General features: G+C 39.1%; 1 protein-coding gene across 1 annotated transcript in view; it reads left to right on the plus strand.

The window, feature by feature from the left end:
- The window catches only part of LOC117306956 (microtubule-associated protein futsch-like), an 80,476-nt gene that overhangs the window by 35,182 nt on the left and 28,241 nt on the right, over positions 1–17,053 (plus strand). Inside the window, exons 13-20 of the mRNA XM_033791559.1 lie at positions 465–542; positions 1,613–1,741; positions 2,807–2,926; positions 3,160–3,211; positions 10,233–10,370; positions 10,882–10,964; positions 12,754–12,792; positions 15,298–15,342. Of these exons, the coding sequence (XP_033647450.1) occupies positions 465–542; positions 1,613–1,741; positions 2,807–2,926; positions 3,160–3,211; positions 10,233–10,370; positions 10,882–10,964; positions 12,754–12,792; positions 15,298–15,342 (684 nt within the window). The remainder of the gene's footprint in view (positions 1–464; positions 543–1,612; positions 1,742–2,806; positions 2,927–3,159; positions 3,212–10,232; positions 10,371–10,881; positions 10,965–12,753; positions 12,793–15,297; positions 15,343–17,053) is intronic.

The following is a 17,053-nucleotide window of genomic DNA, read 5'->3' on the forward strand; positions in this document are numbered from 1 at the left end:
AGTTGCAGTAAAATTATCACAAGCTAGCGACTATTTTATCTTGTCTGGTTGTGACCTTTTTTTAGACCTTAAAGCATAAATATTTATCTCAGGGAACCAGTATGAATCTATTAGAGCCAATTCCTTCCTTTGCAGAACCAATGCGTCAGGTTTCTTTCCTCGCCTTCCACCTCTACGACCCCAGTTAGAATCACTACTTGGATTGGGTTTTCAGTCCCTACCTGACGGCGTGGGTTTTCCTTGGAACATTTCTCTGGGTTTTTTCTCCCAACTGAAACTACTTTCCTTGTCTTCTCTCCATTGGGTTCTTGGCTAGTACAATCATTAAGTTCGCTTTTCTAAGAGTCCTTGGCTTCACAACCAGAATAAATAAAATGAAATGTTTTTAATTGCTTGTGTACTATTGGTATTGTTTCGGTGTTTCTGCCTTTCATCATAATTTTGAATGTCTTTCCTTTCTCTAGGACCCTAACGTTAGACTTATTCGAGACCTACGGGCAGAGATTAATCGTCTCAGGGTTCTACTTCAGTCGGCTAGTCTTGTGAGTTAAAACTGTCTTGAATTTTAAAATATACAGTAATAAAGTGTAAAGTGAAATGTGGCGAGAGAGAGAGAGAGAGAAAGAGAGAGATGTTTTTGTTTTGGCGTGTCATGGCTGAGCGGATAAGATCACCAGACAAGCTCTGGTGTTTCTGAACAGAGTTTGGGATTCTAGTCCAGTCCCGGTCTTGACACTTGTGTCCTTAAACCATTATTGCTCCTAGTTGTTTTGTAATGCATGTAAAAGAACCCAGAACACTTATCGAAAGGAGAAGTGGTTTGTAGCTGAGCGGATAAGAGCACCAGAATCATGCTCTGTTGTTTCTGATCAGTAGAGTGTGGGTTCCAGTCCCGGTCTCGACACTTGTGTCCTCAAGCAAGACACTTAACCATTATTGCTTCGGATGGGATGTATTAAAAGCTGTAGGTCGTAGGTGATGTGTAATGCATAGTCAAAGAACCCAGTACACTTGTGGCAAAGAGAAGGGGGTTTGCCCCGGTGCTTTGTTCATAGCCAGGGCCCAACTTCATAATGCCTGTTAGCACAAAAATTTGCTAAGCACAGAAAAGTATCGCTTATCAGAAACAGGTTACCAACCAAAATTAATTAAGTTTACACTGTTGTGTCTAGTGCCCAACTACATTTTTGCTTAGCAAAGAATCTTTTCAAGCAGTATTTTCTGCTTAAACAGCTTAATAACAATTTGGCCCTGTCAGCAATATGCACCACCTCACCCTGTATCCCTTTCAAGGTGTTGTATTATGGTTGCTTAGTCTCAGAGTGTAAATCTTTAACATTCTCCACCAGATTTCATAATTCGGGGCTAGGAGTGTCATTTATGACAGACACATTATAAATGTACATTATTGTATTTACTTTTTGAGACTACGTCTGCCTGAGTATGCTGAATGTGTACATGAAATACCATTGTGTTATAAAGTAAAGACAATGGTTGGTTGAGGTATGTTCTACTTTATTATGCAAGATAAAGACTCCAAGAACTACATTAGCAATATCACATGAATTAGCTAGAATTGTATTTGACATATTGTATCTGCTTGATGTTTCAGTCAAGTTCCCAGGCCTCGCTGGTGCAAGACGTTACCCTGAGTAAGATGCTAGCTGAGAATGAGCAGAAGGTGGATCAACTGACTGAAGCCTGGGTGGATAAATGGAGGGAAGCCGCTCGAATCATGCAGGTAAAACCCATAGTCAAAACACAAACATTTAAAGGAACGTTACAGAATTGGTAAGACACAAAAATTGTGAAGATCACAGATTTTCCTTAAATTTACATGAGCTAATGATGATAGAAGAAAACATCCCTTGAAATATTTCTGTCTGAAATGTCATATTTTATGAGAAATAAATAATCTAATTTCGCGCTCCATGTTTATCGCTCAGTGAGCGTTTTATTCATTTTTGATTTGGCATCGATGCAATGCAAACCTTGTAATCATTTTTTTACTGTTCTCTCATGACCCAGATGGCCGATTGATCACGAACTTCTACACGTTTGTCAGTTTATGTGTATGGTGGATTACATAAAGTGCTTACACTGCTAGCAAAACCAATTATGGAATATGTTCCTTTAAAAAGAGATAAAAGTATTGTACAGAATTGGTGAATGATAAAAAAAATTGTTAAATGTTAGTCTGGAAGCTTACTGATTATAAAGATCACATTAGAACCATTCTCCTTCGGCGAAACCAAGACCCTCTGAAATTAAGTTGTATTTTTTTAATAGGTTTTCAGATAAAGTTTTCTCAAATTTGAGAAAACTTTATCTGAAAACCTATTAAAAATATTCATCGGCTGATTTCGGTCATTGCAAACTAAATTAAGGACATGGTGTTTACAACATGCTGAAATGAGGTACTTTTACTTAGGGGAAAAACTGCCTTGCTCAAACAAGAACAAAGCAATCGACCATTGCAAGCCCAACAAAATCTCATTCAACTCTTGCAGTATTGTGTCCTAATTTGACCCCACTATTAACAATGTCAAAATAAATGTTTCTTAGGGTTTAAGTGCATTGTGTTTTTGTGTAGTTTAGATTTTGAGAAAAAAAGAATTAGCCGTTGCAAACTGCTTACCAACCAAAAGGACACATGGTATAAATTTAAAAAATATTAAGTGGCCTGATGTTTCAACCCTAGCAGAGTCTTTCTCGAAGGCTAAACAAACAAAAGTATATGTTTAAAGATAACTTTTAGATGCTGACCAGTGCTATAATGATGCATATGATTTGATACCTTTACTAGGAGTGCAATGTAGGAATCCGTCGTGAGAGTATGGGCGTCATTGTTGAATCTGAACTTCCTCATCTGATTTGTATGGATGATGATCTACTCAGTACTGGGATTATCCTGTATCATCTAATGGTAAGTCATTCTCTGTCTCCCATTCCTCCTCAAGCTACCTCAAGCACAACCTCTTAACTATCTTAAGCTATGTTATCATCATGTGTCGCTGCATGATTCTGTTGCACCTTATTGTGCATTTGCCTGTGTGTCTCTGAAAGAAAATTTCGTATTGGACTTTACGGTAGCTCACACAACTCATTAAGTTTATTCTCAGTAAACCAAACAAACGCTTTTGGTATTTTATCTCACAGGAGGGTAAAACAGCCATTGGAAGGGAAGATGCTGAGAAAGAGCAAGACATTGGTAAGTCTTTTAAATGTTTCAATAAATTATTAAAACCTGATCATGGCTTGAATAACTTATTCCTGTGACTTTTCTAAAGGCAGTGGACACTATTGGTACTTACTCAAAATAGGTATTAACATAAAACCTTTCTTGGTAACAAGCAATGGAGAGCTGTTGATAATAGTGTAAAACATTGTGAGAAACGGCTCCCTCTGAAGTACCGTATTTTTCGAGAAAGAAGTAATTTTCCATGACCTCAGAATTAGATTTCGAGGTCTCGAAATCAAGCATCTGAAAGCACACAACATTGTGTGACAAGGATGTTTTTTCTTTCATTATTATCTCGCAACTTGGACGACCAATTTTGAAAATCCTTTTATTTTGTTTTATGTCAGTCCTCTAGTTTAAAAAAGGAAACAAATTTATAAAATTCATATTTTGTTAAACGAATTGCCACTTAACAGTCTTTAGCATGTAGGATGTTTTGTTGTAACGTTTGCAGTAAAGAATTTGCTTTTTTTGTTTTTGCTCATTTTGGAAATTTAAAAGGGTACCTTGAAGTTAATTGTAAAGTGTGTTTTTGTTTGTGGAGTCATAAGAAGCAGTGTTCTATAGACATCAGCTTATTTGTCTGAAAAGTTAGCTATTTAATTAGGACAGATGTGTGTTTTCTGAACAACAAATTGTCTTCAAAAAGTCATTCTTCTGAAAATCGTTTTGGCCAGCATCAAAAGTGTTCTCTTGATTTATTTGTTTCTATAACAATATTGAAGCACCGTGTTAATAAGCTCTGCACATCTAGCACCTTTGGCCAAGTGCTGCTTATTCCGATGCTTCATAGAATAAATGACAGTATAACACAGGGTGTTTGTATCTGTGCCTGTGTGGTTTCTTTGTGTATTTACCCACACAAGCATCAGACCCTCATTATAACAGAAACACGATTCTGAACCCCACGTTCCAACCCCTCTTCACTTTGGATTGAATTGGACCAAGAAGAAGTCCTATCCAGTGGAGTATGTTGACTCAGCATTGTCAGCTACTGTGGTAATTATCTACCATCAAGAGTCAATCATTAACGATGAGTCGCCGCCGAGTATGACAGAGAAGAGAGGTTCTGGTCTCAATCCAACCTTGGGTGGGATCTCTGGTGTTGACTTAAGGCTTTAGAGTTGCTGTGAAGCCGGCCGTTGGTAACTCTAACCGATGCAGTGAGACTGAGTTCGTGTATGTTTCAAAATGGTCACTCTTTTGTGTTGCTTTGGCTACTACATCTTTTAAATCTCCAGCAATTGAGTCACTTGGATGAAATTTACATACTGGTAGGTGACAGCTCATAATTATATTTGAAAGTTTGACCGCTCATGATTTTGGGGAGACCTTGTTGTATTTTCTACTGGTTGATTGTGCATCAATGTGCCATAAGTTGCTGCATTTTCACGGATTAACTTAATCTCTCGGATTAAATCTTCACTGTTATCTGTTGATAGTTATACAATAAGGATAATCTGGAGATGTATGTTTACGGTGAGGACATTTCGATCAGTATTCAAATATTGTTTAATCTAGGGACTGATACTGGAAGGTTTTTTTTCTGGTTGGGTTTGCACAGTGTCATTTTGTGGTTGTTGGTTATGGTGTGTAACAATGATGGATGTATCAGAATTGCAACTTTTTCACTGGTCAACTGAATTCCTTGTTTTTTTATTTCTCAGCTGTGCAATTACACATTGAAAAACACAGTTTAACTATAAAGTGCCTCCTTGTTTTTCACAAACTGCAATTGTATGTATATTGCATTGATAAAGTTGATTTCAGCAGAGTTTTCAGCATCTACTCATTTATCATATTGGCAAGTAGTATGCTTTTGTTTTAGTAGTATGCTTAATTTTTTTGTTTCACTTGAGGCTCGTGCATTCTTGTTTCACAATTGAGGTTTGTGTATTGTCATTGCTCTTGATCCAACCATCATTATCACGTAATATTTGAAGAAGAACAAAAGTTCTAGGCATATCTTTGCATGAAGATATAAAGCTTCTATAGCTGTTTGTGTTGGCAGGTGTAGTTTCATATTATGTTATGTTCGTCGCTGCTTACTGAGTCCAGTGGTTTTTTTGGTAAAGTAATTTATGCCAGGGACTCACAAATAAGTACATTTTAAGTATTATGGCAGAATTTGTAAACCAACTGCTAGTAAAAACAATATTGAAGTTGACATTTTACAATCGATACAGGGCAATAGATAACACGTCCTCATATTTATGGTTTATGTTAAAAAAGCTAACGTAATTATCAAACACTTTTGATGAAGTTTCCAAACCAAAACCTTCTTGAAAAAGTTTTGTCTGTTTTAATGCCCCGCGACGAAGCCGAAGGGGCATATAGTGTTTGCCTTGTTAATTTAATTTTCTGAGGTCCCTGGACTTTTCATCACACCAATTAATAAATCAAATACTCCTTGAAAGACTTCATTTCTGTATAACAAAATCACAACATGAGCAGACATGCAATATTTTTAATTTTTTAAATAAATTTCTGTCAGTAAAAATGTCAACAAAAGTAAGATAAAACAGAATGTGTGTTTTGTTTTTAGAAATTGGGATACTAGGTTTTAGCATTGCAAACATTGGTAAATAACTTTTGGGCGTGAACTTTACTTTGACTTGTTTTGGTCAATAGAAGTAGTTCACATCTTGCAGCCAATAGACCGATCCATTAGGCTCCGCCCACGATGCACGTGTGAGCAAGAACACTTGAGCCTCTCAAATGCCTTTCTGCACAACTCTGCCGCGCACACCAAGCACACGTGCACGCATGTCGGACCTTATTTGTTGTACCTTCGTTGCGTTGTGATTGGTCAACACGCAATGGGGCGGAGCTTAATGGATCGGTCTATTGCGTCAGCTCTATGGTACTTGTGACTGCTATGGTCTAAGGTGTATGTTTTGTTTTTAGCATCATGATGTTGCACAACTGTACATAAATTAAAAAATAATCATATCCCTGTGCTTAAATGCATTCATGTTTTTTTACTTCCGGATTTGGATTAAATGATTTGGTTTCAAAGATGACGAATAATCGGACCAAACAGAGTTATCTATTTATGTATTTATTTTAGTAAAAAAACACACACACAAAAACCAAATAACATGGTCTGTCGTATCACAAGGTAGTGCTAAAAATTACAAAGACAATCAACAGCTAAATATTTGTGTCATTTCCATACATACAGTGTGGGGTAAAATATAAAATGATCCCGTACTGCTAATTTTATGTGTCGTGGACCTTAAGTTCAATTGTCATACGTACTTTTGATAGGTTTGACTGTAATTCCTTGTTATCGTCATGAAATATGAACTTGTATGAACAAATTGTATGGACCCCCTGACGTCTGTTGGCAGATTTTCACCTGTGCGTTTAATGTCAGTATCTAAAGCACAGAGGGTGACCCATTCAGCAGCTTTTCCTGTTCACAACCCACCTTGGCTATTGTCTCTGATGTTGTGGGCAATTTGTTGCCTGGTGATGGCGTGTGTTAATTGTCACTAGTCCCACCTGCTTGTGATGAAGAAGATGGCATGTGATTGTCATTGCTCGGTATTGATTCCACAGTCTTCTGCGGTGATTTGAAATAAAATATGGCATGGGTGGAGAAGATGAGTCAACCAGGGAGAGTCAACCATGTTGCAGTACATGCCATTGGTGCTTGCCTAATGGGTATGTGTTGACATACACAATGTGGCCTCCATGTTTGCAGACAGTCTGTGATCTACATAGTGAGGGCAGTGGATGTTATTGAAGAACAGTCAGTTTACACTGAGCATTGAGGAGGTACATTCATCTGCTTGAGATGTGATACATGAGACTATTTTGATACATGTACCGCCCATTGATGATGTTGATCCATGATTTGGTATTTATACTTATAAGTTTGTATGTCTCTATAGTAATTTATAGTTGTATTGTTACTAGATGGAAATTTGCATCAGGGAAAAAGATTTTTTGTTCACCCATATACACCGATGTGTGTTAGTACTGTATTATTATTCAGTACATTTATTTCAATGCTGTCATACAAAACAATAATACAATAATGTACAATTAGGTCGAAATTAAACAAGCAATATAGTATGAGGTATGATTGGGTACACAATACTTAAAAAATACGAGCAGCAGTTTAAAGACAACGTTTAGGTGTAAGGTTAAGCGAAATGATTTTGTGCCCTTACCTATTGACAGACAGACCTGATACAACAAAGGAACACAAACAAAGACAAAGACAAGGGACAACACGGACAGGCGAATACATATCTATGGTGTATGTAGGCCTATAGGCCTACCAACAACACAAAAGCGAGTCGTCATTAAGTTGACTCGTACTATTATTAAAGTCATGAATTATAAGGTTATAATAAATATGCATTTGAGTAGTAGTACTGTATACTCAGTACTTACCCGAGCTCCTGTGGGATTCAAACCCACGACCTTTGCAATTCTAGTGTCTTACCAACTAGACCACTGAGATTGCCTGGTAGCTATAGTGGCAGTTTGAATCCTATATTTTAGCAGCGGGTACCGCAACGATTTAATAGATGGAAATTGTAACTATTTAAACTTTAATATTGCTGTACCTCATACAAATTTATTACCACATGCCATATGCTATTTTATTGCTGTGTTGAAAGGGTGTGCGCAAACATTCATGTGCAGGTTAATTACGGTTGCATGATAGATTATCGTTTGTGCAACAGTCATGTATCTTGTAAATACACATGCCTAATAGACTATTGTATGCACACTAGTCCACTGTGCATGCGCTTCACAAAGTGTTTGTGGAACTGTCGCACAGGTGATTGAAGTACATACCTGCAAACATCACCCTAGCTAAAGATAGCGGCCACACGCGAATTTAAACTCGTGTTTTCCTGAGATCAGTGATGCCAAACTAGAGGAGCCTATGAGGTACAGTGTAGTTTATTTTGGATGGACATTTGATTTTAGCTCCCCTCGATATTAGAAGTCGACATACAGGTTCCGTGGTTCCGCCTCTGGAACTAGTTTGAACTTTCAATATATTGTGGAGCTATTATCAACTGTCAACCTCCAAACCATAATATATTTGTATAGTATTTTAACAAGAGAATTATCTCAGAAGATTTCTGATATAGGCCTAGAGGCACAGTTACTTTTGGGAATTCTTCTCACATGTAAATTTATCATAATTAATATGACCTTCTCTTTACAATCACCAACACAATTCCATGTCCATCCAAAGAATTAGCCCCAGTGTAGAAACCATGGACACTCCACTTGACACCAATTACATTGGATGTCAAGTAAACCAATTCAGTCCATCAGAAAATCAATAGTAGATCAACAAAACCACTTTGTCCCTGCTTAACCTAAAGATACCTAAGACTCCATTGAAATCGTATTGGACTTTGGATTCTTTCATTGATTTATTTGGTCTGTTCAACATTCTTAGCTCAGTATGATAAGTTTTTGATATTCATCTACATTGATTTAGTCGGCCAAATAATGATGAACTACTATCTCCGTGCTTTTCCCTGTTTTTCCGAAGATGTGTAAGACCGTACTCCAATAAAATCGTATTTGACTTTAGCTTCTTCTAATTTTGTTTTTGATCTTCATCTACATTGATTTAGCTTGCAAAATCTCTGTCACTCATCTCACTAACTTAAGCGTTGGATGAGCATAACATTTATAATTTTTCTTAGACTGGACAGAAGTGTCATACAGTATTTCAGAATGTATACGTATGAGTTTGTTGGTGTTGGTTATTAATAATAATAAATATAATACTGGATTGTTATACAGTGCGCATATCCGTCACTCAGTGGTGTATATAGGATGTTTAACATACAGTATTTTTTGGCAATGTATGTGGGCTGGGACTAAGTTTTAATTATGAGATCTACTCCTTTTACATACACGTAGCAACATGTAAATTGTTTATAAGGTGCTGTGGCACAAAATGTTTTGCATCCTTGATTGGTGTCGAGACTAAATGAGAGAACAATTTTGGCTGGAAAAAGCGGTTTCCAAACATGATTGCATGAGTCATGAATTCAAATGTGTATTTGTCATTCAGGTTTCTATACTGCCAGCCCTGTTAAAATATTCAGGCAACCAAAAAAGCCATGCCTTAAACACCACTGCCAATCATAATTAACATGTTTCATTTCAAGAGACACTTTATTGTTATCTTCAAGGGTACCCCTGAAAAGAACCCCTTTGTGTGTTTGAAGAGACGCATTCTGTTAATTCATTTACTGTGGAGATTATCACGGAAAATCAATGTGCTATGAGATGCACTATGCAGTGGTTGTGTGCGTGATACAGCATAGGGCAAGAACCATGGTTAAAGGTATCATACAGGATAGGTAGAGCTGATTAAATAGTCGCAGACAGTGTTCATGTTTTGTGTGATCAACCATTACGAAAAAACAAACCTGTGGAAATTTGGGCTTTTAAAACAGGTGTGTGAGTCAGGAGAAATAGTAAAAAGCATGCAGTAAATGTCAATTTGTGTTTTCCCGATCGCACAGTGCTGCCAAATTCAGTGTGTAACGGTGTATAATGTTTGTGTGATCAAACCATGTGAAAAACAAACTTGTGTTTTCGAGGAGTCAGGAGAAAATAGCGAAAGAGCCAAGCAAAATGTTCAGCATGTAAACACATTGACCTTAATTTGGGTTGTAACAGCAAAATCAGCTGCTGTACTCATTTAAGGTTTTCAGATACAGGAAAAAAAAAAAAATAATAATAACATCACTTCTATAAGATGCAGATTTCTCAAATGTGACCTTATTAGGCGCGTTTTCTGAAGGTTGTAGGTTCAAGTCCTGCTCGAGTAAATTGTTGCTTTGTTCATATCAAATGTAGTGAAAACTTACCCAGTCAGTTTCTCTTGTGTTTTATTACTATATTATTAGTTTGTTGTTGTAGACTCTTCTTGACTTGATTTTGGTTTCAGAAATACTTGATTGATTAACTTTTATTTTGTGTTTGCTTTCAGTGCTTTGGGGACCAGGGGTGGAGTGTCAACACGCAGTGATTGTTAACCAATCAGGGAAAGTTACATTACATCCAGTAGGACCAGCAGCTTGTGCAGTCAATGGTAATGATGTCCATGAACCAACTCCACTTAGCCAAGGTAAGATCTCAACTAGTTGAACAACCCTACTTTAACTTATTAAATGAATTTTCTACACAACACAGCAGCCAATACTCATGTAATTTTGACGTTTTGACTTGTATCACTAGTCATCCTCAGAATGATTCACCACCAGTCGGTTGGTGGCACCGTTTCTTGCTACGGCCACTGGATGGTGGTTTGGCCTATTGTGTCCTTCCCCTGGGTGGAACTTTGGGTATGAGGGGGGTCCCATATGTGTGAGAGTGTGCATCGTTCTGAGGATGACTAATGATACCAGTCGAAACGTAAACGAAAATTACATGAGGTATTGGCTGTGTTTTGTAGAGAGTTCATTTAATAAGTTGATGTTTTACCAGCCTGATGAACTTCTTTCATGAAACCCTACTTTAGTTGACTAAAAACCTCAACTGCTATCTGTTGTATACAAAATTGACATAAAAAGGGTTTATATGATGTGGCTGTGCACTACATTCACAATATTGCTTTTGTGTTTGTCTTTGGTGTTCAGGTGCTGTCATTCTTCTTGGGAAGACCAACATGTTCCGTTTCAATAACCCTGCAGAGGCAGCTAGACTGAGGGAAAAACGAGCCGTGAGTAGATTTCTATCTAATCACAATCAGTGTGTCTCATTTCACCATCTGTTATTTAAGTTAACAACTTAATTTTTCATCAATAACCTTTTGCCAGTTGTAATATCATTCGATCATGTCGTTTTGATTTAACAGTCATTCAAAATGGACTGCTGGAGAAGCAATGTTTCTTTTATTCTTAACCACTTTGAGACCATAAGTGGCCGTCGGCCAAAATGCCCAAAAGCAGCCACAAATGGTGACCACAAATGGAGGCCATAAATGGAGGCCACAAATGGAGGCAACAAATGGCCACATGATTTACTTACTTCCATTCAACCAAGAAGTTTGTAGTAAAACTACCAGTCTTGTCTGGGTGTATGGTGATAATTATACAGGAGTGAAATGTCTCAAAAGGGTTTAAAATAGTTTTGGGAACTGTTGATGATGTCCAACTCAAAAGCATTCTTGGGTATTTTCAAAACCTCGGCTTAGGCTCCATTTATGGCTCCAGGCTTCACTTGATGTTGGAAACACCATACACAAATGTTCACTGCTCCAAAATTGATAATGGAGCCCAAAGCCTGAGCTGTAGAACAAACCGCTGTTTGGAAAAGGCCCTGTGATTTCAGATTTTCTTTCATTTTCTTCTTTCCACATAAAAATATCCCATGTCATTCTACAATTACCAAATATTTTGCCTATATAGACATTATAGACTTCCTAAATCCAATTTAAACAATCTTTCTTCTCAATATTTACAAAGATATCTTTCACACAATAGTTGACCAAAAAAACTGCATGTACATGTAGATGCTAAAATGCAAAAGTAGCATTAACAAAAATTGACTTGATTCTCTGTCCCCACTATTTACAAAGGTATTTTCCCCAAAATAGTTGATCGAAGAAGTTGCATGTATATGCCAAAATGCAAAAGTAGCACAAACGAATTAATTTTTAGTTTGCCAATTAAAACTGACTTGCACAGAAGCTAATCTAATGACAGCTGAGGTTAAATGCATTTCACTTTACCATTTTACAAAAAATAGCTCAGTGCTTGAGATTTTTGTGCTCCCTTTTTAATATTTAATATTGGACTGCATCACCAGCTGGTGAGCCCTCCATAATGGATTGATCACTCTCTACATAGTACACTGAAGTATTCAGTCAACACTAGTAAGAGTGTAGTCAACTCTTTATAGATAATAGATGAAGGCAAATCCATGGTTAGATGTATACCCAGTGAAAGTGTTTAATTAACAACTGATGTTATCAGATTGCACTTTCATATTTGAACACATATATCGCATAGGCCAAACTCTTTACAAGATTATAATTTGACACTACAATTTTTCAGTAATTTATCAATATCATCTTTGCAATCAATCATTGGATTTTAATAGAGTCTTCATATCAGTTTTGAAAAGAAGAAATCATTATTTGACTTACGGAAAAAGCATTGTTTAACAGCTAACAATAAATGAAAATGAAATGTTTTTTGTTTTGGGGACAAATTTGAAGAAAAAAACCAGTGTGTAACTCTTATCATTACTCTATTTTATCTCTCCCCCTATTCACACTTTATCTGATTTATGTGAAAATGTCCTCATTGATAGAGACATTCTATACTACTACTATTTTCACTGGAAAATCTAACCTCAAATGTCAAACAATCTCAATATTGAAAAAGCACTAAGTCAGAAAAACTGCACCTAACACTCTGTCTGTTAAATGTTGGTTGATTTTAACTCAACTTAGGAGAGCTAATTTGGTTGTAAACTTTTTTCAACTGATTATATTTTGTTTCCAGTCTTCGATCAAACCCACGGATGTGGAGGAAATAAGACGTGTGAGTAATTAATGAATAATGATTACAAATAATTAAACATTTGTATTCATAACTTTTGGAGTGCCTGCTATTTTGAAAATGATTGACAGTTGTCTGATAAAAAGTTTGTCTGCACGAGACAAAATTACTATTGAGTGAGCATTGAATGTGTCATGTACATGTATGTGCCTGTTACAAAACAATTTGCTTAAGCATAACACATTGATTACCCGAAACTTAAAACTAGGGTGAGATTTTGAGATTTGTTTGAAAGAGAGCCCAAGTAACAGAATGCAGTTTCCACAATGGCTTTGTGTATTAAGAAATCCAGCATTGTTTGATTGGCAACAATGTGCGCTGCTGTGCTTTGTAAAATATCATAACATCTACAGAGAAAACTTTCACAATTCGGTGAAAAACTGTGAGGAAAACTAAAACCAATTATTTCAGCGGGAACAAAAAGTGATATAGAAAGCTCCTTCCTTTGAGCATGACTGTTGAGTGGCGAAACTTAAGATTTTAGACTTAGCATGAAGGATAATGGATTTTGGTTCAGGGGTACATCATGTTGGTATGGTAGTGTTTATCTGATCTAGTTCATCGTAGGAACTGCACTGTATTGAATATATAGACCTAATGGTAATGTAAAGTATTTAGATCTTCATTGTACAAAAAGTATATTGTAGTCTTTTTCATTTCTTTCCACCTCATAATGCAGAGTGTGCTAAACATGGTGTACATGTACCCCAAACCAAAACCCATTATATGAATGATATGTTGTCATCAGAGTGTATTTGACAAACTTTTTTTTTGGGACAGAATATTGCAGTGGTAGAATCATAGAATTATTCAGAATAGAGCACCAATGAATATAGACTATGCACTAGACTCATGTTTACATTCATAGCAATAGACCATGTACCCTGCGACATCACGTATTTACAAACGAGCCTCAGAGCCTGGACTTTCTGCAGGCATGATTTGTTCAAAGCTCAAGGACAAAAACATAAAAGCTTATATTATTTTACGGAGATTGCACTATCTGGTTTAACTTTTGATATACAGAAAGGGGACATAATATATAAAAACTTGTTCAGCTGTTACTTTTGTAACTCTTGAGAAATTGTGACACAAAATGTAACATTTCCCATCGGAACAGTAAAGTATTTTGCCTGCCAGGCAAGGCCATGGAGTGTACAGGGTCACTCTATTTATAAACAAAGATTACATGGTCATATAGATTAAAACTAGTCTGCACTAGTTTGAGAACATTAATCAATCCAATATTTCCATTCATCACAAAGAGTTTCACTGAAAAGTTTTGCAAAGTAGTTTCAAAGAAACACAACAAAACATTCAGCAAGCCTGACAGAAGGCAAACATCACGGTTCATGATTTCAGTTTCCACTATTAGTGTCAAGTCATGCATTGTGTCAATGTTTTGATAACACGTAGAGTGCAACAAGGCTTTCATCAAAATCACCAAAGCAGACATTATTACCTCAGATACCAAACAACTCGTTGCTCCTACGGTGTGCCTAAAAATACTTTGTCATAATAAAGACTATGAAAGTGAATATTTGCTTACCAAAATGTTGGCATCACACACCTTTATGTGGGAAGCCAACTGATTTGGGTGGATGGGTTGGCTTAGTGATATCTTTCCCCGCCTTCCACTTCTAGGACCTCAGATCAAATCACACTGGGGGCACTATGTGGATTGGGTTTTCAGTCCCTACCTGACTGTGTGGGTTTTCCCTGGAATAATCCCTCCCATATCTACATGTAAAACAGAAACTTCCTTCCTGTTCTGAGAGTCCACTATTGCTTGTTGAAACTCTCAAGATATTATAAATTTACTCACTTTTTATAATAGATTTTGTTGAGATTTCTTTGTAAACTTGGTTAAGTTGGCAAAATTTTAAAAAATTAGTGTTAGTTTCTCAGTTGTGTTGTTGAGGTTGTTGATTATTTAAGAAAGTTGTGCCTGTGTCTTGCAACCAAAAGGATTTGGTTGTTCTGTTTATATGTCTCTTTAAACTTGTGGGTGGTTCGTATACCCTTTTATGCAAATATTTTAAAGTAATGGACCACTATTCCTAATTCCAACTCTGTCCAGCGGCCATCTATTCCCACAACAACTGCTACTGTTTCCCCACAACCCAGTATCAACCCGTCCTCCTTTCATTAATTTCTCTGCATCAACTTTTGTTCTCTCATACCTAATGGTACATGTACCTACCCCCACCTGCAACCCTAAACCCCAATCTGCCACCCTACCCTGCGACACCTTTCCTATCCCCAACTACCACTCCCTCAGACCCTCCCTGCACTCAGCACTACATGTATTACCCCTAATCCCACCCTGGATCTACCGAACCCACACTGGACCCTCCGAATGCCCCCATCTGGACAGTCTCAGACCAGGTTTAACACATATGTTTACTACTGTATGTTTCCCTGTGCTCAAACAGCATGTTACTAATGCATGCTGTACTAAGGAACCTGTTTTCCCTTCTTACACAGCCTCGGAAGAACAGTGTAACACTCCGAGTTCATAATAACATCACTGTAAGTTGCACGCAGCTATCGGGCTAAATAAAGAAACAAATTGGTTAGCATCCTTAACAAAGAAAATAAATCCACAGGGTTCTTCAGCAGTGTCAATGGCTGTATTTCACCATAGAGCAAAGAGTTTGACACTTGATGGGTGTTCAAATTGCAGCCAAAATAAAGTTTTAGAAACCAGCTTGGAACTTGTGTATGACTTGTCTGCAGTCATTGATGATACATGTAGAGTCTACTTCACTCTACTTACCTGTAGAGCGAATACTACAATTGCATTGTTCCCTATGCCGGCAGGCAAATAGCTAAGAGTTTTACACACAATAGCGCCCTCAAGAGTCCCATCCCCAACGCCCTGTGACATGCGCAACACGTCGGCGTCCTCTTTTTCTCTTAGCCGGCAAAGACAGCGGACGTGAGTACGTGAATTGTCCGTATTGAGGTAGATTCTTTGCCCCTTTTAGCTTATAAGAGTGTAATTTAGACAGATATCCGATAGAAAATAAAGGATAGTCTGTAAGAGAATTTCTTGTAGAGTTGTGTGAATTTCTTGAAGTGAGTTAATTATGAGTTATAAGAAATCGGGGAGGACAGGGTTTGTCGTTGAAGGTGGGACCTACATCCCTCCGAGACAGCCCGAGTCCTCGGGGGATTGCGGCGGTGACATTACGTCGCCGCCAAAGCAATCTCCCAGTCAGCCCCCTCAGCCACAGCCGGCTGCCGGGGCTGACGGATCTGTAACCGGCCGAGCGGGGGACCTTACGGTCTCGCCGTCTCCGCCGGGATCCGCCCGACAGAAGGGGAAACGCCCCGGTAAGGCCAAAAAATCGCTCAGTACCGGGGCGACACCCAAAAAGGGACGAGTTGGTAAGCGGGACTCCACTACGGGGCCCGCCCCATCGATCCCAGGCCAGCCAGCGGGGCACGCACAGCCGGAGGGGGTACCCCTCCACGGCTCGGTGCACCCAGGGCTGGGTACAGGGCATGCACAGCCGGAGAAATTACCTCTCCACGGCTCAGTGCACCCGGCCCCCCACAGTGCACACGCAAGTACCGCGGTGCCCAGGGATGGCCTTTTATACCGCCGCCCCGACCAGGCAGCCTGCGCTATCGGGCTTGGGGCAATGGCGGTCGCCAAAGAGATTGGCAACGGGGTACAGACCCCTTGGGGCCCCGTCGGAACGCTACGTTCCGAAGGGTCGCCCTCTACTTCAGGGTTTACCCGCTGCTCGGGTATTCCCGCCCCGCAGCCGACCTCCGACACTACAACGGAGTCTGCTCGGGGACGCCCCTCCAAAAAGGGCAAGAAAGCCCGCCCTCGTAGCCCCAGCTCGAGCGGCTCCACCTCTGGTCGCCCCCACCGTGACAAACGTCACAAGGGCGGGGACCCGATCTCGAGGGAGGAATTTTTGGAAGCTTTTCACACCCTCGCGGCCTCAATTACGGGTCGTCGCGAGGGTGGTGGACAAGGCCCCTCTGACTTGGCCACCGAACCGGTGCCCCACAGTCAGCACGGCCATGGGTGGCTTGCGCCGGGCCAACGGGGACTCCCCCACACGGCTAGCCGTGCGCCGGATTCCCCCCCGGGTTTGCCACAACTGCCCGCTAACCCATACGTTCAGGGGCGGCTGGCTACCACCCAATGGGGACCCCCTCAGGGAGGCCCGCCATGCATCAGCCTGCACCCGTCGGCGGCCTTTGAATCCGACCATGGGCG

Source organism: Asterias rubens, chromosome 1, assembly GCF_902459465.1.
Source record: "Asterias rubens chromosome 1, eAstRub1.3, whole genome shotgun sequence".
Classification (NCBI taxonomy): domain Eukaryota; kingdom Metazoa; phylum Echinodermata; class Asteroidea; order Forcipulatida; family Asteriidae; genus Asterias; species Asterias rubens.